Source organism: Aptenodytes forsteri, unplaced genomic scaffold (genome assembly GCF_000699145.1).
Source record: "Aptenodytes forsteri isolate BGI_AS27 unplaced genomic scaffold, ASM69914v1 Scaffold270, whole genome shotgun sequence".
NCBI lineage: Eukaryota > Metazoa > Chordata > Aves > Sphenisciformes > Spheniscidae > Aptenodytes > Aptenodytes forsteri.
This window is the reverse complement of record NW_008794631.1, coordinates 3,915,918-3,943,202: the sequence shown is the minus strand read 5'-3', so window position 1 is coordinate 3,943,202 and position 27,285 is coordinate 3,915,918. Positions and strand designations below refer to the sequence as shown.

The following is a 27,285-nucleotide window of genomic DNA, read 5'->3' as shown; positions in this document are numbered from 1 at the left end:
AAAATTAAAGGAAAACACTTGAAACTTATGAATTCCCTGAAACTACCACTCAGCTTTCATATTTGAGTGATTTGCAGCCAGAGATTTGATCCAATTTGTCTTCTATTTGAAATGTTTTGGCCTGTGCCCATTTCCAGGAACTTCTGGGTATTTTACCAGCACAGATGCCAAGTGGCAGATAGGTCTACACTGTAATCAGGAGCAGGTGGAGTCCTACCCGAGCCCATCTAGTTCATGCCAATGCCACAATGAAGATGCAGCAGTATGGACTTCAGCGTGGGCTGTATAAGTGTGCCTGGGATCCTGCATCTTTGCTTGGGTGGCTCATTGCATTTAATGCCCTGTCATAGTGCCTTCATTCTTCCTGGCACTGACACTTGCTTCACGAATCCTAGCTTGGGTATGGTAACACTTCTGCAATGCTACTTCTGCATTGGCAGGGCTGCTAAAGGCCTCAGATTCCACAGGGAAAGAGGTCTATTCTGAAACACCTGGAAAGAAGAAGGAAACAACTCATATTTCTAGCCAGATGTGCTGCTGTTAAAGACCCTTTGGACATAGCACTTATTTGTTTTGCACATAAATGCAGAATTTTCTTATCCTGTCCCCAAGAGATGATCAGCATTGTAGTACTATAGCACCAGCCTCACAAGGAATGCTCTGCACATGTATGTCCATCTTGAGGCTCCCCCATCTGCCTGGCCTGTAATGAATCTTAAATTTTCTCAAGATCATTGCTCATCACCTGAGCAAGTACTGAAGAGCAAATGAAAATAGCCATCCCATGAAAAAAAAAAAATCATTTAATGGCTGAAATAAAATGCCATCACTGCTGTGATAACAAAAGGTTTAAAGTGCATTACTGTCACTTCTCTCTACACTTGAGGGCTGGCTACTGGGTCAGATGGTGCAGCAGTCCATGTAATCTCCTGAATGGAAAAAAATTAGGCTCAAAGTGCCAAAAAGACGCCCACAACATAATATCAGGTAAAACAAACACATTCCCCTATCCCCCCTCCCCAAATGTTAAAGAAATAGAGAGGAATTCCAGTCATTTCTCATTACTGTGAAGGTCAGCCTAGCTGGGAAAATTGTTTCTGCTTTACAATTCCCCAAACTGTAGAAAGCAGTTAGAGTTCTGGACAAAAACTAATGTTGCATTCAAAGGGAAAAGAGGCTGATATGGCATTGCTGCAGTAATAAGAGAATTTTTTACTCTTTCCACTTCCCTGTGAACCTAATCAACTGTGACATGAGAAAATATACTGGGCTCACCCAGCCAGAATCTGACTGCCACCTGAAAATGTCCTCAATATTCCACTGTTTGGGACTTTACAATGATCCTTCCGACATCAATTTTGTACATGTACATCAAAATGCCATTAGAAATGCTTACAAACACCTCCTGCTCACAGGCCTGCACTCAGATTCCAATCGAAGCCAGGCTGTAAAGACTCCCCAGTGGTTGACTAAAGGTTTCTTTCGATTACTCATATGAAAGCATTTGGTTATGGAAAGGCATCTTGGGGGAGCCGGGGGATCTAAAGATCTCCCCCCGGCTTCCCTTGTAAGCGCACTTGAATGTCATTAGGAGCAATATATATTGAAGGTACTTTAAAACCTGCCTTTAACATTTAATTAATATCTGTTGTCTTATTAAGTTTCCTCATTCTCGTTGAGATTCAACAAATAAGCCATACCTTCCATGGTTGCAAGTATGCGGCAGGGAGTGGGAAGGTGTACTGGAAGAAGAGAAAGAGGACACATGGTATATACGTCTCCTACCACTCTCAGTTACATGGACAGGTATGTTCTTGCCTTCATATACATGAACTAATGCTCACATACACACATACATGATGCAGCTGTAAATTAATACAGCCTTAACAAATGCTTGGCATATTTAATGCATTTCTTGGTGGCACTTCTATTATTTCTCAGTGATGAAAAGCTGAATAAATCTAACTCAACCGAACACAATGGTATTATCACCCTCTTCTTTTGTTCTAATATTTACAGGAAATATTACAAGTGTTTGACATATAAATTGAGCATTTGACTGACTTTAATAACCATGTGATCAATAAGAAGTGATATTTTTACAGTCTAAGTTCAATATTTAAAAGGCTAGGGGTCACGGATCTTTATCAAAGCACTAAGGCTCAAACTTTGTTTTCAGAACCTGTAATTCCTCTTTTTTTAAAGTCTGTATTGACCTAATATCATTAAAAGTAAAATTTTGCTCATAAAGTCTCAATCCTATTGGAGCTAGCATTTAGATATTTAGGGATTTATTTCAACTGTACTTTCTAGAAGCATTTCAACACTTCCTTATATTAAAGTTAGTGTTGAGTGATAGGAAGTCACTCAATATCTACATTAAAGATTATTCTTTATCCTCGGAAGATACCAATTATTTTTTTAAAAAATCTGATCAATATTCATCATACATATACTCCCTATGTTTCTTACACTCATCTTTCTGTATCAATCTTCTTTTAAAAATTTTCCCCTTAAAGTAGCTTAGGAAACATCCTTTCATTTTGCATGACTGCAAAATGAAAATCAACCAGACACAATCCAAACACCAGCCAGCCCTCCCAGGAAAAGTAATGCTCATGCTATGCTAAAGTGGCAGCTCTCTCATCCAAACAACTGATAGAATATCATGTAACCTATACATTCAGCCCCTCTTCTCCCCAGAGAGAACAAAGCCAAACCAGTGTTAGCTTACATCTGGAATATTTACAGAGCTCCTTGTGGGCTTGTCTAGCACTTACAGAAATTGTTCATTAAAATTTCCAGCAGACAATTTTTGAACAGAGAAGACATACATACTTACACATAGTAAATTACAGGCTCATGACCTTTCTCCACTGTTATTTAGAACTGTTTCCTTTGTAAAAGTTACCATGTGCATCGGGACAAGTAGGAGGATAGGTTCTCTTTCTGGCCTGATGAACAGTCAACTATTTATATTCCGAAAGGCAAAAATAAAAGCCCTCAAGCATCCATTATCCTGCCAAATCAGGGCATTCATCAGCATGTGGAGACCCAGGTTCAAGCCTCACGTCTGAATCAGGTGCAATGAAAGGCTCAGACCTGAGGCTAAGATACTGTTTCACGAGATGATTTCACTTGCTTTTCAGTGAATCTAGAGTTCTCAACAAAAAATAGTGAAAAAGAAGTCTTGAGTTGTCCAACTGTTTAAAAGAAGGTTGCTAGGCATTTTGCAAAGGAACAAGTTGTAGGAAAATGAGGGTGGTTATGGCCCTGATGATTACAAACCTCAGTTCTTGAGGTAAAGCTCCTTTGCTCAGTGCTGGACCATTTCACCAGCATGGCTGACTTTATTTCATAGAGCAAACACTGGTCTGTCAGCTGTCAGACGTGGGAAGTGTACTGATCTTTTCTTTCTACTTCGTGAGGAGTCTCCTCCTCAGATCATTACCCCTGTTGCCTTGATGTGCTGAATCACCCCTTGAGAAATTTAAAAACAGCACCCTAATGTTAAGATTATATTCAATAGTGTGCAGCTTTCCAGTTTACTGGAAAAATGTCAGATTCAGCTTTTCTAAGCACCAGGTAGTATTTCTGAAGCCCATGGTGATTTCCAGGGTAAGGATTAACTTAAAACATTTTGTTACAATCTTTTTTTTTTTGCAAATAGGTTTTAAAAATTTTGATGGAAAATTTTATTACACTAATATTATTATTTCCATTGGAATTGAAACTTTTTGAAAAGTGGTGGGCATTTTGATTGTGTTTAGGAAGTCTCTCCCTCCATAAGCTCCCAAAGAAAGTGTTTTGGTAGTATTGAAATTCCCCAGTTTTGGGCTCTTCATTTTGAATCCAGTTTCTCAAATGGCATAGGGGTGCACGTGCATATGGTAAAGTAAAAAGGATAAAATCAGACTTCACAGTTTTATTTCACTTATGTGAAACTTTGTCAGCTACCCTGGTTTTTCCGTTTTATTTTTTCTGGTTTGGAGTCAAATATTTGTTGAGATCATGGAATATCCTTGGGTCTGATTTTTGCCTAATCCTAGTAGTAAGACTTTCTCCTGTGAAGAAATTACAAAACCAAATACAGCATGTCCAGAAAAAATTCTGCAAATTTCAGTGTCTGTTGCTCAGATGAGGGGCAAGTCTTACCTGAAAACAAGACAACTTTTTTAGACAGTTCTGGAAAACAGAGCAGCATCTGGCTGACCTTCAAACTTCCAAATGAGGCTATAACCAGGACTGTGGTCTTACTTTTTATCATTTGGAGTAAAGGATATTGTTAACGTAGAGAATCAGATTAAGACTTTCAAAACCACACACTGAAGATGAGGCTTGCATGTCCTTACTGATTCATGAAGGTAAATGGAGATGATGTATACAAGTGTTGAGCATTTCTAAGGTCCTGTTTAGGCTGATGCTTGTCAAAGAGTATAAAGCCAGAGAGCTGGGAGATGTTTCTACATTTCACTAGGTGGTTTGAGGTTTCTTTGTAGATTTTCCATATAAATGAATGCTATGCAAACCATGGTTACCAGGAAATAGGTACACTGTATCTAGTGCAAAATAGCAGTAATGACTTTTTTCATAAGTAATGGCCCCACCAAAGGCATCTCAGATGTATATGCTGACACTTCTAACCGCTATCCTCATTTTTATTTTGTGAATAATTGCTCTTTCTGTTACGTGACTGCTGCTTTTTCTGCTGACTCCATTCCCCTTTTAACCTGCAGACCCCTCAGATAAATATCCCAGGGATATCCTCTTTGCGTTCCAAGACATAGGGTAGTTTAATGACTTGTGAAAGTGTCTGTTTCAGCCTTTAAATAATTTACATGTTACCATGTTTTCCTCAGTAAACTGTGGTAATCTCCCTTCTAGAAATAATAGGGAAACTGTTCTTGTAACTTATACTTTATAGACACTACAGTTAGAAAACAAAAAGAGGAACTATCACCTGCTTGATAGGATCAGTAATCTTTGGGAGGCACAGCCATCTCTGTAGAAGAAAAGAATTAGGGTCTTTTGCTAACAGACAACCTAAAACTTATTACTATGCTTCACTCAAGTATGTGTGAAAAACAAACAAACAAACAAACAAACAAACAAACATCAAAAGGCAGACTTCTCACCTGCCCACCTCTCTTACCTAATTGGTCTGCTCTCGGGACCCACAAGCAACAGCGCATCCCAGGGCAAATCACATATGCCTTCAACCGCCTTTTATTTTTCTTTTATTTGCTCACTTGGGGTCTGGATAGAAAATTCCTATGGGTCAGACCTGGCTCACAGACCATCAGTTGCATAGCTTTGATCTAAATGTGCTTTACTGACTCTTCTAGTTTGCTTCTTGCTGGACCACTGACTGATGGTCTACACACAAGGTTTTGTACTTTTCCTACTATTTTCCTTAGTGTGTTTTTCCCAATGTAATCCTTAGTATCGTTAGACTAGTGTAAATATGAATTGCTTAGAGGACTTATAAAGTACTTATTACGAAGTTTCTTAATGATGATATATTAATATGCCTATCTGTGAAGTTGTACATTTAAGAGCTCAGTAACTCAGATAAACACAGGATATTGTATGAACCTGGCTGGCTTGGTCTGAATTTTGGCATTTGCAAATTGTCAGTTTCCTGTGATATAACCTATAGACATGAGCAGGATTCTTCTAAGAAATCCAGGGGTTGAAATCCGTATTTTTGCTCCTTCGAGGGCTAAGTAATAATTTCTACAGTTCACATCAATGGGAGTGACTCAACCCTTCTGAAAATTAGATCAATGCTTATTCAAGAGACTAGCATTAGACTTTCGCACAGTATTATTTGATTTTAACTTGTCTACACTCCCTTTGTCCAAAGGCTAATAGAATATAATTACACTAGGCTAGGATAAATTTGATAATGTTGTAGGCAGCCTTACATTCAAAAATCCCTATTGTCACTTCCCCCGATAACTCTGTCAGTGACATGCTATTGTATCTCTCAGTCATAATCAAGTGAGATGAAAATTATTCTGAAAAGTAAATGTATGAGGAAACAACAGGAGACACACATGAACACAAAGGATGCAATGGCCCACAGTGTACGTACTAAAGCAAAGGTCTTCATCGCCTTACTATCATATCCATTTGGTTTAAGCCTCTTTTCACAGATGTCAAAGGACATTTTAAATTAGCTTCAACTATTGCATGACCAGGCTTGATTAAGAGACGGTTTCTGCTGGACCTCAGCATGCTGAGTAGTGCCAAGTCTGGGAACAATGTAATGGAAAGAAAATGGATGGGAATGGGAACACATTCGGTACTTCATTTCTAGCATTTCCTCATTCTCCTCAACTCCTGATGTAGCCAAATATCTTTATATCCACTTCTGAAGAAGATCTAGGCTACAATAACATAACACAAAGGTATATGATGAGCATATTTAACCAGCACAATACTTTTACACCAATTTAAAAGCACTGCCCCAAGAAGATACAAACCCTTAACTAAATCAATCCTCTATAACAAAATGGTGGTTACATTGGGATAATTTCTGTATATACATAAGCCCTCCATAAATACTTTACTACGAATTTGTTTCATGGCATGTATTTAAGTTTGAGACGCTCCTCTCTCTTTTTGAAAAATTAATGGGAACATTTTGGGAAAAAGAAAAAGAAAAGAAAACACACATAAAGACCATTGAAATTCTGACTCTTCAGCCCCAGGAGTTGATCTTATACATTTGTAGTTAAGTATGTTAGCAAGTCTCAGCTGTTTTCCATTGCCTACAGATTACTGACATTGCTACAGGTTAAGACTGAGTTCTAAAGCTGTTTCTCTTACTAGCGAGCGCTTGCTTTTCAACATGTTAAAGTGAAGATGTGAACAAACCTTTGAAAAGTGACTGAATATTTCAATGCCAATATATTTTGCATGTAAAATATAAAAATCTCTGTGTGTTGCATTTGAAATCTGATAAATATTTATTATCAATGCTGTTTGCTTTTAATCTGTTCAGGATATCATTCCTCCAGCTCTTTAGTACTTAAACAAAAATGGCATTTACATTACAATATTGCTTGCCAACAATCTCATTTTCTGGTTTAGTCAGCAGCCTTCATGCTTGATTAGTCTTTAATTATACAAATACCTACATATTAAAAAAGTTTTCTTTTTTCCATACTTTGAGCATGTAATTATTTTCTCTTGCATGCAATAACCTTTAATTTTAGGATTAAGCAACTGATTCGCTTTAGTATGGATGGATTTTTTCAAGTGTTAAAGCAAATTTGGTTATTGTATTACGAGTAGGAAAATTAACTTTAGGAAAACCTTTCATTAGTGCATTTGACAGCACACTGAGCAGCTGACAGAAACTTCAAAATATTCAATATACTTGAAAACAAAATGGATACCAATTCTGTGTCTTCTGAAGTCAACAGCAATACTACTCTGAATTCAGCAAGCAAGTGACTGGGGCTATGCAATTCCTCTTTTGAATATTCCTTGCTTTCATAGTATTAGTGTTACAGCAGTACCTAGAAGCCCGATGCAAGATCAAGGCCTCATTGCATTGTACCAAAAAACTGTAAAAGTTTAAAGTCTAAGGAGATCAAACAATGGTGGGAGAATCAACAAAAGAACAGAAAGACAAAGTGACATGCCAGACAGTGACAGAGCTGGGACTGCAGTCTGGTGCTCCTGACTCCAAAAAGCCATTTACTAGAGCACTTTGCTTCCCGATGCAAATTATTTTAAAAAAGTGAATTCAGTAAGCAAAGGCATAACTTGATAATGAGATTAGAGCTAAATATGCAGATTGTATGTGGCGGTAAAAGAACTCCCCCCCCTCCCCTCCTTTCCCTGCAGTTTTCACTCATGAGAGCATGGACTGCCAAGTTTGGGTCTACAGGACTGACATATGTTATCTCTATACCTGCTTGTACATTTGAAGTACCGGTGATTTCCCCCTAGACATACTCTTTGAATGTCTATGGGGAAAAACATCAAGGATTTTTAGAATGGCTTGGTTTTCTCAAGTTTTGTTTATTTTTATATTTGTTTTACATGAACTGAAAATTCTGTCAGACACATTTTGATTGCATGGAGAACATGTTTCATAGTCAGAAGACAGTTAAAAAAAATAGAAAGCTGTAATCCTATAAAGTTGGGGAGGGAGAAGTGGGGGAAACCTTCCTAATGGCATATTGAGCTTGCTCCTGTCTCATTTGAGAGCTATGAGAAACCTCCTGCCAACTTCCCTAGGATAGTGTTAGGTCTCGTTATCAAGTGAAAAGTTGCAGACGTAGGACGGAAATGCACACAGCATCTTATTCCAGAGTGGTGATCAGTGATACAATTTCAGCCTTTCACAGTGCCAATCCTTCTGTTTTTTTGTGTCTCTCTCCCAGTGGTAAAGGTCAGTAGGAATAAAGGCATCGTGAATAACAAAAGACTTTGGTTTTCTCCCCTCTCCTCCTCCCAACGTATTCCTTTTCCTCCCTAAAATCAGGCCTTGTCCCTGAGGAATTCTACACTGATGGAAGCTGCACCCTCAGATGAATCCTGGACCTTGATCCCAGTACAGCCCTAGTCCTTATCATCTGTCCCCCACCTGCCCCATAGACCATGGAGCACCCACGTTGGCAGCTCTGCTTGGCACTCTGCGAGGTGTCCCCCACCCCCTGGGGAAAGGTCAAGAGGAGATCAGCCCTCTACCACCTCCTGTCCTGTTCCAGCTGGAGCCACCAGCCCACAAGGACAGCACTGCCCAAACTGGGAGGAGAGCAAGAAGAGACAGCACTCCAGCTGGGTATGGCTATCCAGCAGGTTGAAAATGGGATTATAAGGTTACTATGGTGAAAATCATAAGAGCATAAGCAACTAACAATTTTTATATCACTTGTTATCACATTCATTCAGAATCATTTTCTGATATCAATTTATTGGCCATCACTACTACAGACTATTGCTCTGTACTGTGACTGGGCCCACATTTTAGGCTTTCTTTATAGCATCTGTATTTTTGCTAAGTGCCTAGGATCCTCTCAGGTCTGACTGCTTCCCTGATGCTTTTTACAAGCATGTAAGTATTTCTTAACAGGTATACAAAGATATTGCAGCAGTGATTGCTGCTTTAAAGAATCTTAGCTCCTTTAAGAACCAAAATGCACCATCATCGTTCCTTTAGTAAAAGGATAATCCTAGCAATATATGATGTACTATTTTCATACATCAGTTTTTCTCTTCTGGAAACTCAGCTTTGCCTTCCAATCTCTTTCACAAACACAACCTAGCTTGGTTCTCCAACTGGAATCCTCACAGGATATTTGATTATGTCTAAGCTATCAGAAATAAGTTAAATTCCTGTCGTGCAGGAAATTCTCCTGATTTAAGATGTAATTTCTGATGCAAATGCAGATAAAAGATGGAATATTGAAATGTTTCAGCAAACAAAACTTGCATTTGAAAATGATGAAGTATTTCAGCAGACTTCAAATCATCACCATGAATTAAAATGTTTTCGGTTTCTTTTGTTAAATCACTATTTTTCAGGCAATTCAATGTAATAAATTATTTATATGCAACTTAAGCTGATTTTAAACAAAAGCTATCCTCAGTTCTTTCCATTTCCCAGGCCTAAAATAGAAAATTAAAATTAAATTTTGGGCAGGGGAGAAACCAACTTTGTGGAAGAACATCATTGTTGGAAAAGAAAAATCACTTAGAAAATTCCTGATCAGTTTAAGTTACTACAGTATCAAAATAAAAAATTGGGTGTATTTCAAAGGTAAGACAATTTTTTTTTCTGATACTCTCAGCACTCATCTAGTTTCTTGTTCTCTTTCCTTTACTTCATTTCCTTTCTCAGCTGGTGGCAAATATCTTCATTTCTTGACTTTGTCCTGGATCAGCAGCAAAAAATACAATAGTGCTACGAGACAGGTTGTCCTAAAAATCTTTCAAACCTTGCTGGTGGAACAAATACTAGGAAACTTGCAGAAGACTTCTCTTCCAGATGAAAGTTTTATGGAGGGACTGCTTAAGACCCACAACCTACCTCCTTCTAACATGGATTCAACCAGTAATTTGTACATTTAAAAAAAAAAAAGTTATAGTAGAATGTAGTATATTACAAGTACATAATTTAAAAACAAATCTTAGGACCATCACATCTATAAGTTAGCAAATCTGACTGTTGATTTCCTACCTGCTAGGACATGCCTTCTCATGTGTTACTATATACCCATTTGCTTAAATGATCCTAATTTCCTCATATCCTAACCTACTAGGAGCTCTTAGAAATACACATTTTCTGACTTGTGCCTGAGGTGGTAACCTCTGACCTTTTAATTTTCCAGTTTCCACATAATTAATTGTTGGTTACTTCAAACAAAAGTAGAAGGTTGGTGGAGAAAGGGGGAAAATGAAACAAGAAGGATTTGGAAAGCTCATGTTTCCAGTGCGACCCCTTGGATAAAAGGATATTTTTTTTCTTTTGCCTAATTTGTTTCTAGTTGCAGCACTAAGGTCAGAATAAGCCAAGAGAATGAATGGAATAAACGTCCTGATGGGCTGCCCGAAGCTGCCTGGTGTTACGGATCAGCGTAAAACCAGCTCTCTTTCCTCTGCCTGGGCCGATGTAACTCACTGGAGTGGCAAATTACATCAGACCTACAGCTGTAACCCGACATTATGATTAATTTGATCAGTAATTTCTCCTGTTTTTCATTTTAATCGGTGTGACTATTCTGCTGTGGCAGGTCTTTCAGATCTAATTAAGATAAATTTCAGAGTAAAAGACTTGGCAGAATTTTCGAGTCAAATCCGAGCGTCAAGTGTGAAGACCTGCGGCACCAGTCAATCAATTTCCAGTAAAGACGGCAGGCTGTAACTCAGCAATCAACCCATTAACACTTAAGCAAATTTCATAATCTCCAGGCCTGTGCTTAGTCACTCTCTCAAAACATTCTGGCTACCAATAAAAAAGAGAAAGTATTATTATTTTTTTAAACACCTGCCCTAAACTGCATCTGCTAAAACCACCAACAGAATCCACAAGTGGACACTCTGATAGATCTCAGCAATACTGCCAAAAAAGGCTTAGTTTTAAACTTTAAAACACAGTCTGGAGTGGCTTGCCTTTTTTTTTTTTTCCCTTTTTTTTTTTATATTGAGGCAGTACCTAGAAGCTGAGCAACCTCTTTTAGGTGCTTATTTGTACAAGGAGCCTTGAATGGTATAACATCAGGGCTATACCACTTCCAGAATATTGCTCCTCAATCAGATTCAACAAGCCCACTAGGTTCTCTGTGTTCACTTGGTCCACTTGCTTCCAAGCAGAATAATTTTTTTTCTTGCAGAACTAGAAACCTGTGATGACTTGCGTTTTTTTTCTTTTTTTTTGCTTTATTACAAAGAGGTGAGGGGGTATGAAAAATAGGGGAAAATAAATTAATGCTTTGGGATATTCTCTACTTCTCCGTCAATTTCTGGAAATATGAGTGAAAAGAGAAATGAATGCTAGCAAAACAGATCCACTGGATTTAAAAGAGTACCTGAGGGCCTGCGCCAATTTTTTCTGTCCCCAAGATCACCAAGGGTCCTCCTCTCTGCCTAGAGAGGCTTTGGAAATAGAAGACCTTATGGGATATGGATCCTTTCCTAAATTTGTCCTGGGAAGATATTATTTATTTCTTTCCTCATTTATTAAATACTTCAGTTGCTTTAGGGAGTTTATTAAATGCTCCCATTTCAGAAGCCAGAGCTTGCTGGGCAAACAGCTCTACTCTCCTCTCCTTCAGAGGATTCTCTAGCAAATGGTTTCCTATATTAGCCTCAGCTTCTGCCCCTTGGGTGCTAATAATGCCAGTTGTTTTGCTCAAAGATTAATTTCCTTTGCTTTAAATGTGAGTCAGACACCAGTACTCCTTGCGCTTCTGAAAATAGCAACACCTGCAGAGTATATTTGGATGGACCAGGCAGCCAGCGCTCCAACTGAGAGAAGGTTTCCTCAGGGAAAGAAGAGACTTGCTTATAAAGTCTCTTTGAGAACCCTTAAACATCTCTTTGCTTTGTTTAAAAGCAGTATTTAACAGCTTTACAGTGTGAAGTCCCAATGCCTCGAAGACCCAAAAAAGCAGTGAGCTTCTGGAAGAAGGAAGACAGCTGAGGAGAAGATCTAAAACCCTACTCAGTCCTGTGGATGGATGCAGTCTTAGACGTAACTGAAACCAGCCTTTCTGTGGAAATGATGCCCATGCATCTCCAGGTAGAGACAAAGAATAGCAGTCCTCAAACAAGCTAGCTGTGCCAGGAAACCAGCTTGCATGTCTCTGCACTGTGCACCGGGGCCAGGGAGCATGGTACAGCACAGTGCAGAGACACCTGAGTGTCCAGCTAGGACAAACTGCCATGTTGCCATATCGGAGTGGCCTAGTCAGTGGCAGACCCAGAAGGGATGAGGAGGATCATGGAAGTGCCCAGGAGAGGTGAGAGGAGAAGAAGAAAGGGGGCCCTGGACGCACTGAAGCTCAAAGCCACCAATTTCTCAAGCAAGGTTCAAGTTTGTGAACAGTAATGTCTGTGTGGTTCACAGAACTACTGCAGTGGCAAAAGAAAGAGCATAAAACCAAAAGGAGGGGACCTGAATCACAACAGCATTTGCAATGGGTAACAAGCATGTATGTGTGGTACATGAACATGACCGTGACTTTCTAGCTAGTGGAAATTTTCACACAAGTACTTGTCTCTTCCACTCATGAAATCACCTTTATCAACCCCAAAAAATCATTAAAATACTGTAAGAATACTCAGAAATCCAAAACTGTCAGTAGAACAAGATGTTTAAATCTTTCTGGACCTGTTTGAAATAAGCAGGGGATGGAATATGCAAAATATTCTCAACAGTTCACCAAGCTCAACTCAATTTAGCTGACTGCAGGGGAGTTTCCATGCTACTAGTTTAGAGCTGAGACCTAGGTCTTGCCAGTACCTCCTGGAAATCCACCTAAGATCAGCACTTCAACAGGCTCAGTCTAAGCAGGTCATGGGCATGAAACTTCCTGAATAAATGTCTGCTGTACATGTCTATATCACCCGTTGCCTTGTGGTGTGCAATATCTCAATCCCTATTGATACCAAAATTAGGAAATTTTGGAAAATGGATTCAAAGCACTGCATTTGCTCACCATATGTAAAATATATTTCTTTGTCAAACTGATTACCAAGTAACTTGGGAACAGATTCAGACAGTCATACATTGCAGAGTATCATATGCAGGAAGAAGGCTAGATAATTTTAGCAAAACAAAAAAAAAAACTCAGTGGGATTACTGCTGTCATAACGTTGATCAAGTTTTCTTGATCTCAGGATTCAGTGAGCATGAGAAAAATACATCAGGTCCTGGATGTGAACACAGTCATAAAGACAGCCCATGACTATAGTCCTTGCAAACCTATCCCAGCTGCTTTCCTCAAACCAACAGACTTGATTGTTTCTTCTGTATCTTAAATATATGTAAATTTATCAAAGGGTCAGTAAACACTGAGATTTCTTTAAAGTAGATTTTGCCTTAATGAGAAGCTAACCAGTCAATGAGATTGGGGGGGGAAGGGAAGGGGCAGTCTGGTTTTTGTGACTGTTGGAGCCTCAGGCATCAGTGTACACATTCTCCCTCATTTACAGCTGAGTGTTTCAGCCTTTCTGCTTTTCTTTTCTCCTTTGTTATAAAAGTGTTGAGGTTCCAAATACATTATTTAAGATTAGTATGAAAATTTAATCTGAAGGAGGTTCTGGTTTTGCTATCCTAGAGCTTGCTATTACTTGGAAGACTTTTCTGCTGTTGTCATCTCCTCACTTCCCTTCTTCCCTCCTTTTATTATTATTTTTTTCTCACTCATCACCTTCCGTCAGCTCCAGTTATTGTAGGTAGGCTTCTATGACAAAAAGGTGCTTTAGGAAAGAGTTCTGAAAACGGTCAGAATAATTTTACAGTGGGGCGATCCCTGGGGGATTTCCTTTGTCTGTTCCTATTCACACACGAACAGAGCAGTAGAAATCATTGGGAATTCTTCTATTCCTATAGTGTAGCTCTCCCTTTGAAGATCTGGCTGTGGGTACGTTCATCTTATCCATACCGCTAAAACATACAGTGAGTGTCAGCACCAGAAGCTAACCCCCATTTGGAGCCAGTTAAATATATGTTGCTGATACAAAGCGCCTGATCCTGGTAGTCAAGCAGAATAATTGGCTACTTAGTACTTGGCTCATCTGATTTTCTACAGCATATAATCAAGATCTTATGGCTCCAGAAATTTAATTGAATGGAAACTCTGTAAGAGGTGCTAACTATGCTTTGAAGTTGCAACATGCTGACCATTCAAGAACCCGTAGAGTTTGCCAGGTAATAACATTAAACATTCACAGGAAAGCATATTTGAAGAAGTGTATTTTCCCAGAAGCAAAGGTTTCGAAGTCCCCAATTTACAACATGAGCTAGGTTGTCTTTCACCTCTGGATTCCTTTGTCTCAATTAATTGACACAATGGAAGTAAAAATCAGACTACTATTATCTATATGAGGAATTTCACCATTTTAAAATGAAGGGATGAAAGTCTTCTGTCATCTACCTGACCCACCACCTCCTGAAATACAGCTCTGCTTTGGAAAATTCTCCCAGTTTGTTGTCTTTTGCAAATCAGTGATGACCCTGGTTCTACAGTGTTTTGCTTTTACCAGTGTAAATCTGGAGCATCATCACTAATGTCAGCACGGAATCCAGGCCCTGGAACCTAAAGTGAGGTTTTTCATCTTTCTACACAATCATTAAAAGACCTCCTAAAAATAATAGTTTTGTAACTACAATCCAGCCCACTGAACTGAGTAAAGAACAGTGACAAAATTAGAGCAGAGTATTACAGAACAATCTGACGAGAATTGTTCTGAGACTTTTAGCTGGTGTACACTGCATCGGTATTATCAATTTCTGATCAGCTAGCAAAAGTACCTCACCCAGATATACCTAAGCAAGTCACTTTCATTTAATTTGCCTTCTGAAGGACATGACAGCATCTGTACATTTTGAGATGTAATTGCTGTTATCCTTCAGAGTTTTTTGAAACAAACACAATCATCCTCCTGAATTACTGACTTTCCATGACAATTTTTTGAGGTTGCATTGTTCTAAACTAATATCCTTCAGACAGATCCTGAATAATGTAAGAGGATAAAGCCCACATGAAAAAATCAAGAATTCAGAAATGAAATTTAAGCTGTCAAACTTTAACTTAGTTGATCTTTATTCCCTTAATATTCTTCAAACAAAACCCATTTCATTCTAGTTCATAAAGAACATTACCTTAGAGGCCATAAGATCTCTGAATTTTGTTCTAGGTCGACTTTTAAGTTAAAGCATTAGACACTAAAAAAATCCACATTCTAAGCAGCTATTATGAATTGGATATATGAACTGCTGCCAAACGTGTGCTCCCTCCTTTGTTTCGTTTTTTTTATGTTTGTGCAGAAGAAAACAATTTCAGATCCAGTCCTCAAACTAGATGTACAGGGGTAAAACAGCTTTTCTCTGCATGATTTAGAATGGAAAGACAAATTTCATAGAGGAGATCTTACCACTGCTCTGCTTTAGAAAAGTACCCGAACACATCCTTCAACCATATATAAAGTGCAACAGCAGTTCCTCTGGAAATATTTCTGAGTGTCACTTGTTTGCATATTAAAGAGTCTCACCATTCTCAGCAATATGACAGAGCATGTTTCAAGTTCTTAATTATTGCTTAGGGAAGCTTGAGAAGTATTATGCTTGCTGTAGAAATGCTGCAGAAATGGCTAGAAGGCCAAACTAATGGCCCTACACACATCGCTAAGGTGAGGCCTGAAGTACTATGCTGAATTCTGGCTCCTCTTCTGGATGTCAGCACACAGCGTATTTGTATCTGTGAACAAACTTTGGGTTTTCATGGCTATTTAAACGGCGAGGATCAGAGAAGAAAGAACATTGAAAATACTGATCCCCCAATTTATTAGTAACTCTTTAATGCTGAGCCAGAGCTGACAGCTAATGACCTCTAATTCCTTGACTGTTGTTCTGAAAGCGTCCCAGTCACGCAGCTGGCTTAGCGGTATTGGCTAAGCTCAGCCCAGTGGGAACGCCAGACCTCTCACTCTGGTGTCTTTCATTAACTCTAATCCCAGTTCCTAAAAGGTTTAGGGGATAGCGTTTGAACTAAAACCACCTCAGAGTACTTGGTTCCCTCCTTCTAATTCTGTTGAGTCTGCCACATCCAGACTGCCCTCAGAAGGGTACTTGTGAGGATAAGCATGCTAAAGAGAGCGATGTGCCGAGGTATCTCCATGAAAACATTGACATTGGAACCTCCCATGCAAGGAATTATTGGTTTTACTTACTTTTATTGTACTTCTGCAAGTGAGATGTGACCCTGGAGAGATAACAGTAGAAAGTGCTTCTACTGGCCTGTACCTGTAGGTCACAGATGATACTGGAAGTACTCAGATTCATTTGAGATTTAGATTGGGACCAGAGGCTATATGAGAGCTAAGACTTCAGATTCAGTGTTAGTACAACCCTCTTGAGGTATGTTCGCTGAGGTAATCCCACTTCCTCCCTACCCCAATTCTAATTTATGTGTGCATTTGCTTTTTTTGGAAAACTGAATGCCTTTTAAAGCAAAATATTTAGCAGGCAGTTTTAGCAACATATAGTGTATACAGTCAGTGTGCATACATTACAGCTGCACCAAGACAATAAAATGTAACAGAAGCTCCTCTGGAAATATTCCTGTCTCTGTATGTCAATAATCTGCATACTAAAGAGTCCCAAAGCACTCACTAGCATGATAGACTGGGCACTAAGTGGTGCCTAAGTAGCCCTTAAGACAATACACAGAAGAAGCTCTAGAAACATTATGCTCTACTATAAGAAAAAGCTCAGGAAGCAAGGACACCTCTCTTGTGGACTTTTAAGTCTATTATCTAAACCATTAAAAAATCAGATTTGATGCAATTTAGTTGAAGCTCAGATTAATGCAGGTTTAACTGGCCACACGGCAAACACAGCTTCTTGTAAACCAATTCCCTTAATTGTTTGAAAAAGGATTTTTTAATTATTAAGCTAATGCAGTTTAATTTCTGCAGGAAATGGAGCCGAATCCATCAGTGTGGATAAAACCTTTAAAGTGGGGTCTCAAAATTTAGAGAATAAAGTGAATAGAGACTTTGCTGGTTGCTAAGTGCAGTTCCACTGCCCAGTGAAAGAGACTTTGCTCACTTCACAAACAACCCTGGTGTTTATTCAGAATCATACTTGTGGGTACAGTCAAAGCTGTTCCTGCAGGACATGAACATAGCATGATACATGTAGTACGAGAACACCCAAGTATAAGAAATTAGGACCACTGGATCAGAGCTCTCCTGCTTCTGCCCCAGAATTCCAAGATGGGCAGAGTCCAGCATCAGCATGGGTGCCATAGCTGTTGGTCTATTAAAAAACATCCGTGTCACTGGAGTGAGCATCTAGGAAAGGCATTAACTGGCATTCTTAGCTTTGGAGTCTATACTGAGACTCTTAACAGAAGTATTTGATTCTTAGCAGGATAAACGTTAGGACTGTGATTTCAAGAGGAAGGATAACCCATCCATCCCTTGCACACGTCCACCAGCAGAAGCTCTATTTCTTTTAGGGACAGTCAGGATCATCTGCTAATGAACAGCTAACTTTGCTGTCCTCATAAGTTACCATAAAGGGTGACTGCTGGGCAAATGCCATTGCGAAGGTCACATGCTGAATCTGTGGAAGAAATTATATCGTTTTCTATGGGGTTTATGATGGGGACTTTAAGAGCAAAAGATGTTTACTCTTCAGAAAGGAGCAGACTAGGACCATCATTAGTTATGCTTTTCTGGCTTATCAGGCCTTTTAGCTGTTCTAAGCTGCATGTCTGTAAGGATTAACTAATACAAGGTGGAATTTCTTAGCCTGTATGGTCAGAAGGTGTAACCTTCACTTGATTTCCCCTTGCAGTGTGAGAGTATGCACTTTCTGTTGTTAGGCCACTAGAGATTTGTACTTAGCGTCCTACCTGCAATGGATTTGGTGAAGTAAGAGGAGATGGAAGGCCATGCCCTGGTGACTGGCTGGGTTTCTGAGGGGAGCTGGAGGACTGTGGGGCCGGAGGCAGTTGGCTCTGGCTATGGGACTGTGTTTGGTTCTGCTGTGGTGGCGCTGACGGCTGTGGCTGTGGCTGCTGGTTCTGCTGGGGTGGCTGTGGAGTCTGCGTCTGCTGACCTTGCTGCTGCTGCTGGCTTTGCTGCTGCTGTTGCTGCTGCTGACCTTGCTGCTGCTGCTGCTGTTGATGCTGGAGCTGCTGAAGATGCTGAAGCTGTTGAAGCTGGGAGTTCAGGGATGAGGTAGCTGTGAATTGAAGAGAAGGAAGGGAGTTATGTAGGTTTCAGTATTGCCTACTGTGTTAAAGATATTCTGGATTAAATTCTGGTTCTGTTACATTGCGGGGCACACTGCGCACTGAGGTCAGCTGGCCTCAGACTTCAGGTTGTGGCAGGAAATTAATGAACATGTTCCTATCACTAATAGCCAGTGCAGTTCTGCGGTAAGAGTTGGATTTTACTGGAGGCAATGAAAACAAACCTTCAGAAGGGCTACGGCTCTGCCCACAGGATAGGCCTCAGAGCTGACCAGCAGTCTTTGCTCAGACAAGTTTACCAGTGAAGCCAATGGGAATTTTGCCTGCCTAGAAAAGAGGCCAACAGGATGTCACTGTACATAGCATAGCAAGAACCCATAACATGAACTGGTGCTGTTATAGAGAGGAAGAGAAAACTATAGTTGTAAAATAAAGGATGCTCTGAAAAGAGCTTTGTCACATCTTTATACAGCAGGTGTCAGGAAATAAAACATTCAGCTGTGAAATTTCTTGTGCAATGCATAGGTACTAAAAATACCCAATAAAATGCGTGTGTCTCTGTAATTAGAACTGCTTCTTATCATTCACATCTAAAAGCTATAAAGTTCCTCTTGTGAAATAGAGTAGGTATTCTGTGCACTTGCACTGCTCACTTACTCCTGGTAGGAAAAGTCTGTCATGTTTTGCTAGTATGTGCTCCAAACGTGAGGCTTGGAAGCTGGTGGCTCACATCAACCTGCTTGCACAGAGGAGCAAACTTTATCTCCCAGAGACACTTTCAAATTGACTAGGGCATTCATTAAATTCAGGAAGGCAAGAAGTGTGCCACAGGGATGTCACTAAGGAAGAACAGCTTTAAGCAGCAGCCAGAACATTACAGGAGCCTGATGCTTTCTGGGGTTATGCCCTGAATAAGTCACCTGTCTCTCCACTCTAATCAACATCTTAGGGTTTGCGTTAGATGGCTATGAGATCCCAAGAGGAACGGCTTACAAGATCATTGCACTACTTTGCCCTCTGTACTGCTTTGCCAACACCATTCTGTATTATAATTTCCATCAGCAGAAGCCAAAGTAAACTAGGTGTGAATCAAATTTGTTATTTCTAAAATGGTATTCAGATTTCATGGCCAGAAACTCTGTTCACCAAGTTATTTGTGGATTGGCAGATAAAGCCAAGTCATCTCCACTTTCTTTTCATGTCGACATCCCTATTTCAGCTTTCCAGATGTCTATGCCCTGGGGATGAACCTGAGGTCTTGGTATGACTTATGAAAGCAATGAGCCATAAACTGGAATAAGCAAAAGAAAAAAGAAAAGAAAAAGGAGAAAGATGAGGCAGAATGAGTAAGCCAGAAAAAGCTATATGAAGGAAAAGTAAAAGGCTTGGTAGGAAGAGCTGTTGGTCATCTATTCCTATACTCATAGCTGCTCTAAATTTTCTTTGGCCTTGTGCAGGCCATTTCCTCACCTGTGATAGCTCAGCAGTCTGGACAAACCATTGATAAACAGAACCAAGACTTCAAACACAACATGCCCTTACCGCTTCCACAGTCTCCAATGTAGAAATGAATGCAATGACGCCCCACAGAAACATAACTTGTAGTACACACGGCTCAGAGAGAAGAACAAGGGGTCATTTTATATCCTGTGTGCACAACTCGACAGGATGAGACAAAACTTCCTCTATAGCAAACTAGATATAGTGGCGTTTTTTTGTACTGCAGTGGACCCCAAACCTTTTTGCTCCCACAGGGCACTCGTAAAGGCCATGGCTTGGAAAAATGGGTTTGTCAGAATGCCATCCATTGTACGTAGGGCACTGGGTCATGTAGTAGGGGACAGGCAAAAGCATTCGAGGTGGAGGGGAAGCCATCTACTGAAACATTTTTGGAGCACAGAATGCGTTTGGCTCCTTGAGGTACGTCTTTCAGCTAGAATTTGGAAAATATGGCCAATAATTAAAAGAATGCTGGAAGTATCAATCTGAGATAACACGAGGTAACATAGGACAGAGGGATCACTGTGATTCTGATAACATAAAAGTGCAAAAACAGGGCAGTGCAAAATTTTTGTCAATGATCTTATGATTGAATTTATGGTATGCAAAAAATATCTGTTGATATAATATTAAAGATAAAGGCATCACTGCCTGGACTTCTTAAAATGGTGACATACAAGACATGAGGAGAATAGAAAGAAGCCCAAAATTGTGAAATAAATGAAGTTTCTTGACAAACTAAAACAAATGAAGAGGTGGTTACATTACATTGCTAAAAGTCTATTATTTTGTGTGTTTGCATGTAGCTCAGAGCAATCAGAAGACTAGTATTTAATAATTATTAGTATTAGTGTTCACCACAGAGCATACGATATTCTTTCAGGATGCTTTCATTGAAATGTTGCCAGTGATATAAGAAGCCTTGCAAAAGGCTTACAGAGTCTAAAGCACAAATACGGATATACAGAAACAGTATTGATCTGTTTGTTTACCACCGGACAAAAATCCACACTTATTGAAATGCAGTTTTACTAAATGTATGCATCTGCTTTAGAAAGAAAGATTGCACATGTTGGGATTTACTTGCTAGAACAGTCATCCTAATGGTGTAGGCCTCAGTTTCATTAACGAGTCATGCCTTTGATAAGCTGTTGAATTACATTCTTAAAAATTGAATCTTCATTAAACTTCCAATTTCCACAAGACCAATACTCTGTTTAATGGACATCTTGATTTGCACATTCCTTCTTCTGGCAATATGTAAAAGAAGGGACAGAATCCAGAGGGAAGAAAAAGGGGAAAAAATGCCTCAAGAGCTTTTTTTTTAACCTAAAATTTTGCAGGTTCAGGTCTGACTGAGCTGCTAATGTAACTGATGTTGAATGGCCATCACCAACATACTTCTGTGCATTGACAATGTGAGGAGGTGCAATCACTCAGGCAACCTGACTTGTCTGATAAATGAAGAGGGGTCTGAAGTTGACTTGGAAAACATCAAGTTTGTAAATTCTGTGGGCATGCCCAGCACTCTCAGATGATGGCTTGATATGGAGATTTTTTCATTCCCCATCTAGGAGTCGAAAAGCTTTGTGTTCAGTACTGCTCAAAACTTGAATGTTGGCCGATGCAGGAATATCAATATCTCTACCATTCACTTCTGTACTGGAAGTGCACTCATTCTTGCTGGGGTGGAAGGTGGTCCCTCGCAGAAAATTTTGTTGATGAAGAAAAGTTACTTCATGGAAAAGTTTCCAAGTTCATTGCCAGCAACTGCACAAAATTATTCAGATAACTTCTTGTCTTTTCATATAATTCCTTTAAAATGCCTCTCCGAAGCCTACTATCATGCTGAGCTATAAATTGCATTGAAGTGGCTTAGTGAGGTATGATTGTTTAACATGCTGTTGCTAAACAAACAGACAGGGAATTGGAAGAAGGACTGTTAGATCAGACAAGGCTTTCCCAAAACCACACAGTAGGTGTACTGCAAAGGTGGATATAGGGCTCCGGATCATGCCTGCAGACCGGTGTTCACGCTGCCTGATTGCACTGCCTCTCACAATGTGTGTACTATCCACAGCAGGGGTTGTGTCATATTATTGTTTGTAATCAAATCCAATCCAACTCCCAGAGCTTGCTTGCATACCTCATCCATTATAAATCGTATACCTGTCTAGCATTTGTCACTTTCTGCAGAGCTTGGAGCCTGATGGAATTTCAGGTGGTACCACAGCGCTATGTCTGCATGTATAAAAGATAACACGCACTGCCTACCTCACAGGAATCTTTTTATGACTTACTGGCTAACAGCTGGGTAAAACTTGAAATATTTAAGTGAGAAGTGCCTACTTTCTTTCAGAATTGCATTAAAGAATTAAAAAAGCTTGCAAAAAATTGCAAAAAAGTTCCTTCTGTGGTTAAAAAAGACAACATAAAGTACATAACTTTAAAAGGGAGATAATTAACTAAAAAATGCATGCAAGCTATGAAAAACTGTGAGGAAAATCCACAAACTCTGAGTGACATTTCAACTTTCCTCAACAAAAATACATGTTGAATATACACCAGGTATCCAAGAAGCTGGTAAGAAGAACTTATACCTACAAGGAAACAACGGCATAAGGGGTTTTCAAACTTAAGTTTTAACTATAATTTCTTAGTTGCTGCAGTGCCATGGCAGACTTCTCAAGGGATTGCCCCATGTTTTATGATCCTACTTTAAGCAGATTATGCTTAGCCACAGTTTCAAATAATTTACATTAGAAAAAGAGATGTGGAGTTAAGTGGTGCAAATGGATGGTCAAGAGGCAGCGAAAGCAAACTTTCTCATCTCCCAGGTCACCTACTTCTATACTTGTCACAGATCTCAGACTACTTTAAGGACTTAGAGAAAGTTATGATCTAAGGAACACACTCTCGACTTCCTTTGGGGAATACCTTAGGCACAATGCTGCTATACATTTACAAGATTTACATAAAATGTTGTCTTTTCATGTTTTCCTTATGTCTTCTGTTCCTCTGCTGCTTACCTACACAGGAAACTGAAATGAAACTAAAATGCCCCTCTGTCAAGTAGAGTGGTGCAACCGGAAACATTCACCTCTGATGCAACCATGCTTGAAAGCAGCAGTCTGATCCATGAGAGGGAGAATGAGTGAATCATTTTCTCAGCAGGAAAACTGAAAAGGCTCTGTCTTCAAATCCCAATCCGGGTTGTATTCACTGAAAGTAGTATCAACTGCCTGCTAACATTATTGCATAAGTATGGGAATAGCTCTAGTTATATTTTAAATAAAAGTATACATTTGAAAGTTTAATCACATTTCTCCAAAAAGCAAGGAACATATGTAAGCCCAAAAATGATTATATAATAAAAACAGTGTAAAAATTGTAACTCTTTTTTCACCTCTCATTCACAATATAAACTCAGATTCTTAAGACCTCTACAGTGCTTGGCAGAAGATCAAATTAATGTTCAGGGATTCAATTTGTATCTAGAATCTGCTCTTGTGGATAAGATTCACATAAAGTCTGATTTATTTTATTTTATTAATGTTTTGTGCATGTTTGTTTCTGTGTAAAGAGGAAGAAGGGGTAGGAGGAATAAGACACAATTTTAGCCTACAAACTATTGTGCTGCTCTGTCCTCTAGCCTCCGATTTACATAATTGCATAGATGTTCTTCAGTGCCTTGATACAATGTACAATAGACTAAAAAGGAGAAAACCATACATTAAACCTTTTCCTATTTGACTGAGCACAGAATTTGGCTCTTGCCATTTCAAGGGCCTAATGCCTTTTTCCACTTCCCCAGTAATAGAGAATGGATTTGCATTGCTTAAACTGAAAAGTGTAACTAACTTAAGCATCTGGGCTTGCTTTTGAACTGACATGGCCTGCTCTTTTTTTCCACCCTGTTGTTTCTCTTCTAATGAGGTATATACCTTTCTTTTCTTTGAAACAGATTTCTAAAGATTGAATGCACACGCTGAACAGTCTCATGCAAGCCTGTGTTTACACTCTCTCCCTCCTGGGTAATGAGGGATAGGTTAGCCAAATACCCAATGTGTTTTTGCATATGCTTGAATTTTCTTTTTAAGAGCAAAATGTGAGTTGTTTTAAATATGTTAGCATCCTCTTTGTGGAAAAAAAAGGAAGGGTTCGACTTGTGGCTGAAGAGATTAGTAATGGGATACAGAGCATATTATTTCTAAATCACTGGTTCAAATCCAGTCTAGGTCAATACAGGGAACAAAAGTCATTGCACTTTAATGGTGCTTTTGAGTTTTTCTACCTTATAGAAGATGTATTAGATGTATAGAAGATGTATTCACACACAGATGCTCACAGAGAGCCTGCGCTGGAGGGAGTGTGCCACACAGTCAAGGTAATGAATTGATGGTCTCCCAATACCCATTAGGAAGATCATAAAGAGTATGGCCTTGGACGGCATCAATTGACATCTTTATTTGCACTTTCAGCAGAGAGGCTAAGGATAGAAAGGGTAAGGAGACCAAGTCATCTTCTCCTTCCTAAAGGTGATCCCTCCAGGTTACAGCTGCAGAACACAGATGGGGTTATGGGGAAAAACTTGCATTGCCCATGTTCCTCTGTACCAATTCTGCAGATAAACAGAGGGCTTCACTTTCTACTGTGGTCATATCCAGCATCTTCCATGAGCACTAAAATCACTTTAAAGAATATAGGCAATAAAAAGGAAATATTAAGAAGAAAACCGTCATAATTTATATGGTGCCTGTGGTGTCTCCACATTTCGATGAATACTGGAACTTCCCTGAAAAACGATCCACTGCATTAAATAAATGTGACATTTTTTTTCCTTACCAAACCTTAAAATGTACAATAATCCACTAAAATCTTAAAGAAAAAAAAAAAGAAGGAAAAGTTGTTATTCTAGGTAGGGAGCTTGACTAAGTATCAGGGCAAGTATATTTGGAATAATTCCCATTCTGAGATAATCTAGGGGCTATTTTCCTCTAGTTTATGACAACACTCTGTGAGTAAAGTTCCCTGAGTGTATTGTAAAAATTGCATTAACCTATTTAAAATGCCCAAAGGCAAGAACAAGCTGGAGAAATTAGACTTTAATAAGCCATTTGCTTCCTCAGCTCAAATGGGACCTTAGGCCTCATATTGTACAGATGGCTGAAACATTAACTGGAGTCAGGGTATCGTCAAGACACAGGGGATCAATCAGGGAGTCATCTTGGGACTCATGCAAAGACAGGCAATTAAAAACCCACCATAACATAGTCTGAGGGCAATGTAAGTGTTTGAATGCCAAAGGCTGGGTGTCAAGCAAGCGATATCTAGATCTGGTAAACTCCTAACTTTACCAGCCTGGGTTTTTTTTTCTTTTTTTTCTGCGAAAACATTACTCTCTCAGAGATCGGGGGCAGGAGTCTTAACATCAAGTCCGTATGCCAGATAAAAGCAGTTTTCTAGTTACAGAGAGCAGGATTGGTCCCAGATTGTCCAAGAACAGAATTGTGTTGGAATGGAAAATCAAACTGAGTGGCATGGTCTTCCTACAGATTGGATTTCCAGACCATATTGAGCCCACAAGAACGTTCCTATGGACCAGAATCTAAGATAACCTCCCATTTCTTGGGAAAAAATCCACAGGACTCCTTTGAAAGAAATTAATTGACAGAGAAAAAATGATCATCTGAAGGCCAACAGAGCCCAATATAAGATTTCACAGCCGAAGGGATGTGACAGGGAACAGATGAATGACACAAAGAAATTAAGTTTGAAACAACAGTCTGCTGACTCAGAGAAGAATGACCATGACTCATAATGGACATCAGACAAAGGCTGGGCACTCTCTACACACACAATCTTTAATAACAGGAACTGCAGCTTATTTTTTTCCCTCCTTGTCTCTTTCAAATGCTCTAATATTGATGGGAACCATAATTTCCATGGCACTTATGCAGACTGTGTTTGACATGCCTCGAACTACCAATGCTTGTAGAAAAAGCAGCGCAATGACATACGGCCCCAGAAGCTTTGGAAGAGGTTGTGCAGAATCCTGTCCTGCAGTTCAGAGAGCCACGGGTCCCCAGTCCACCGGGTGCCCTGCCATTTCTGCTGGCAAGGTGGCTATGTGAGACTTTGGAGCAAAGTCTTGTCAAGAGGAACTGGCTGAACTGCCTGATGGCTTCAAAGGGTGATTTTGCATTCTTTCAGATAATAGATCTGCAGTTGCATCTTCTATAATTGTTTATGGCAAATGGCTCTTCCAACAAAGAAATATTTATCCAGGTATAGCTTCAGCAATGGTTCTTTGAAGATCAGAAATTATTAGAAGTCTCTTCAAAGAGTCTTTGAAGTGAGTCATGTTTCCCTAACTAAAAGTGAAGTTACTGTAAGTGAAATGTACTGGGTTTTTTGTGCATGTGTGTGTTTGGGGTTTTTTTAAACAATACAATTGAATAGTGGATCAAAGTGTTTGTGGTTTAAAAGGCTGGCCTTGATGCTGAGCTTGTGGAAGTGTCCTGAGAATGACAAAGGACAATGTCACTTTCCCCCAGCCTCAACCAAGGGAAGTAGCAGAGGGTACCATGCCCACCAGGTGACTCGGTATGACTGGTTGCTTTCATCTCTCAGACTCTCATTATATCCGTGTTTCTATCATTTTCCACTTCCAGTCTATTCTGAAAGCTGGTAGACCTGAGACAACTCTGTTTTCTGTTAAGAACTCCAAGATTCAAGCAGCTGCAAGTTCTGTTCCCAGTGTCCAAATTCCAGCTAGAGAAGTTACCGGAACAGCACTGAAAACAGGCCATGGAATGACTCAGAAAATATGTATGCTGTAAGGAGAAAGGAAAAAAATGCAGCCCAGCCCAGTCCTTTCCTTTACAATCAATAAAACTACAACAGCAAGTATGAGAACCAGGTGCAAAAGTGGCAGTTCTACCTTGCTGCAAGCCCGTGCACACAAATGCTCTGCTGGAGCAGTGACTTAGGATTCAACCTTGTCAACAAGAAGACCAGCGTGGCTGAACAAAAAAATGCAGCCCAGCCCAGTCCTTTCCTTTACAATCAATAAAACTACAACAGCAAGTATGAGAACCAGGTGCAAAAGTGGCAGTTCTACCTTGCTGCAAGCCCGTGCACACAAATGCTCTGGTGGAGCAGTGACTTAGGATTCAACCTTGTCAACAAGAAGACCAGCGTGGCTGAACAGAGAGTTTATGATCTTTGGAAGAAGGGGCAGGCAACTCAGGAGGACTACAAAGATGTCGTGAGGTTATGCAGGGAGAAAATTAGAAGGGCCAAAGCCCAGCTAGAACTTAAGCTTACTGCTGTA

The 27,285-nt window shown here is 39.7% G+C and overlaps 1 protein-coding gene across 1 annotated transcript in view; it reads right to left on the bottom strand.

Annotated features, from left to right (window-relative positions):
• The window catches only part of POU6F2 (POU class 6 homeobox 2), a 258,012-nt gene that overhangs the window by 79,545 nt on the left and 151,182 nt on the right, over positions 1-27,285 (bottom strand). Inside the window, exon 4 of the mRNA XM_009273492.1 lies at positions 18,108-18,439. Coding sequence (XP_009271767.1) covers positions 18,108-18,439 — 332 coding nt within the window. The remainder of the gene's footprint in view (positions 1-18,107; positions 18,440-27,285) is intronic.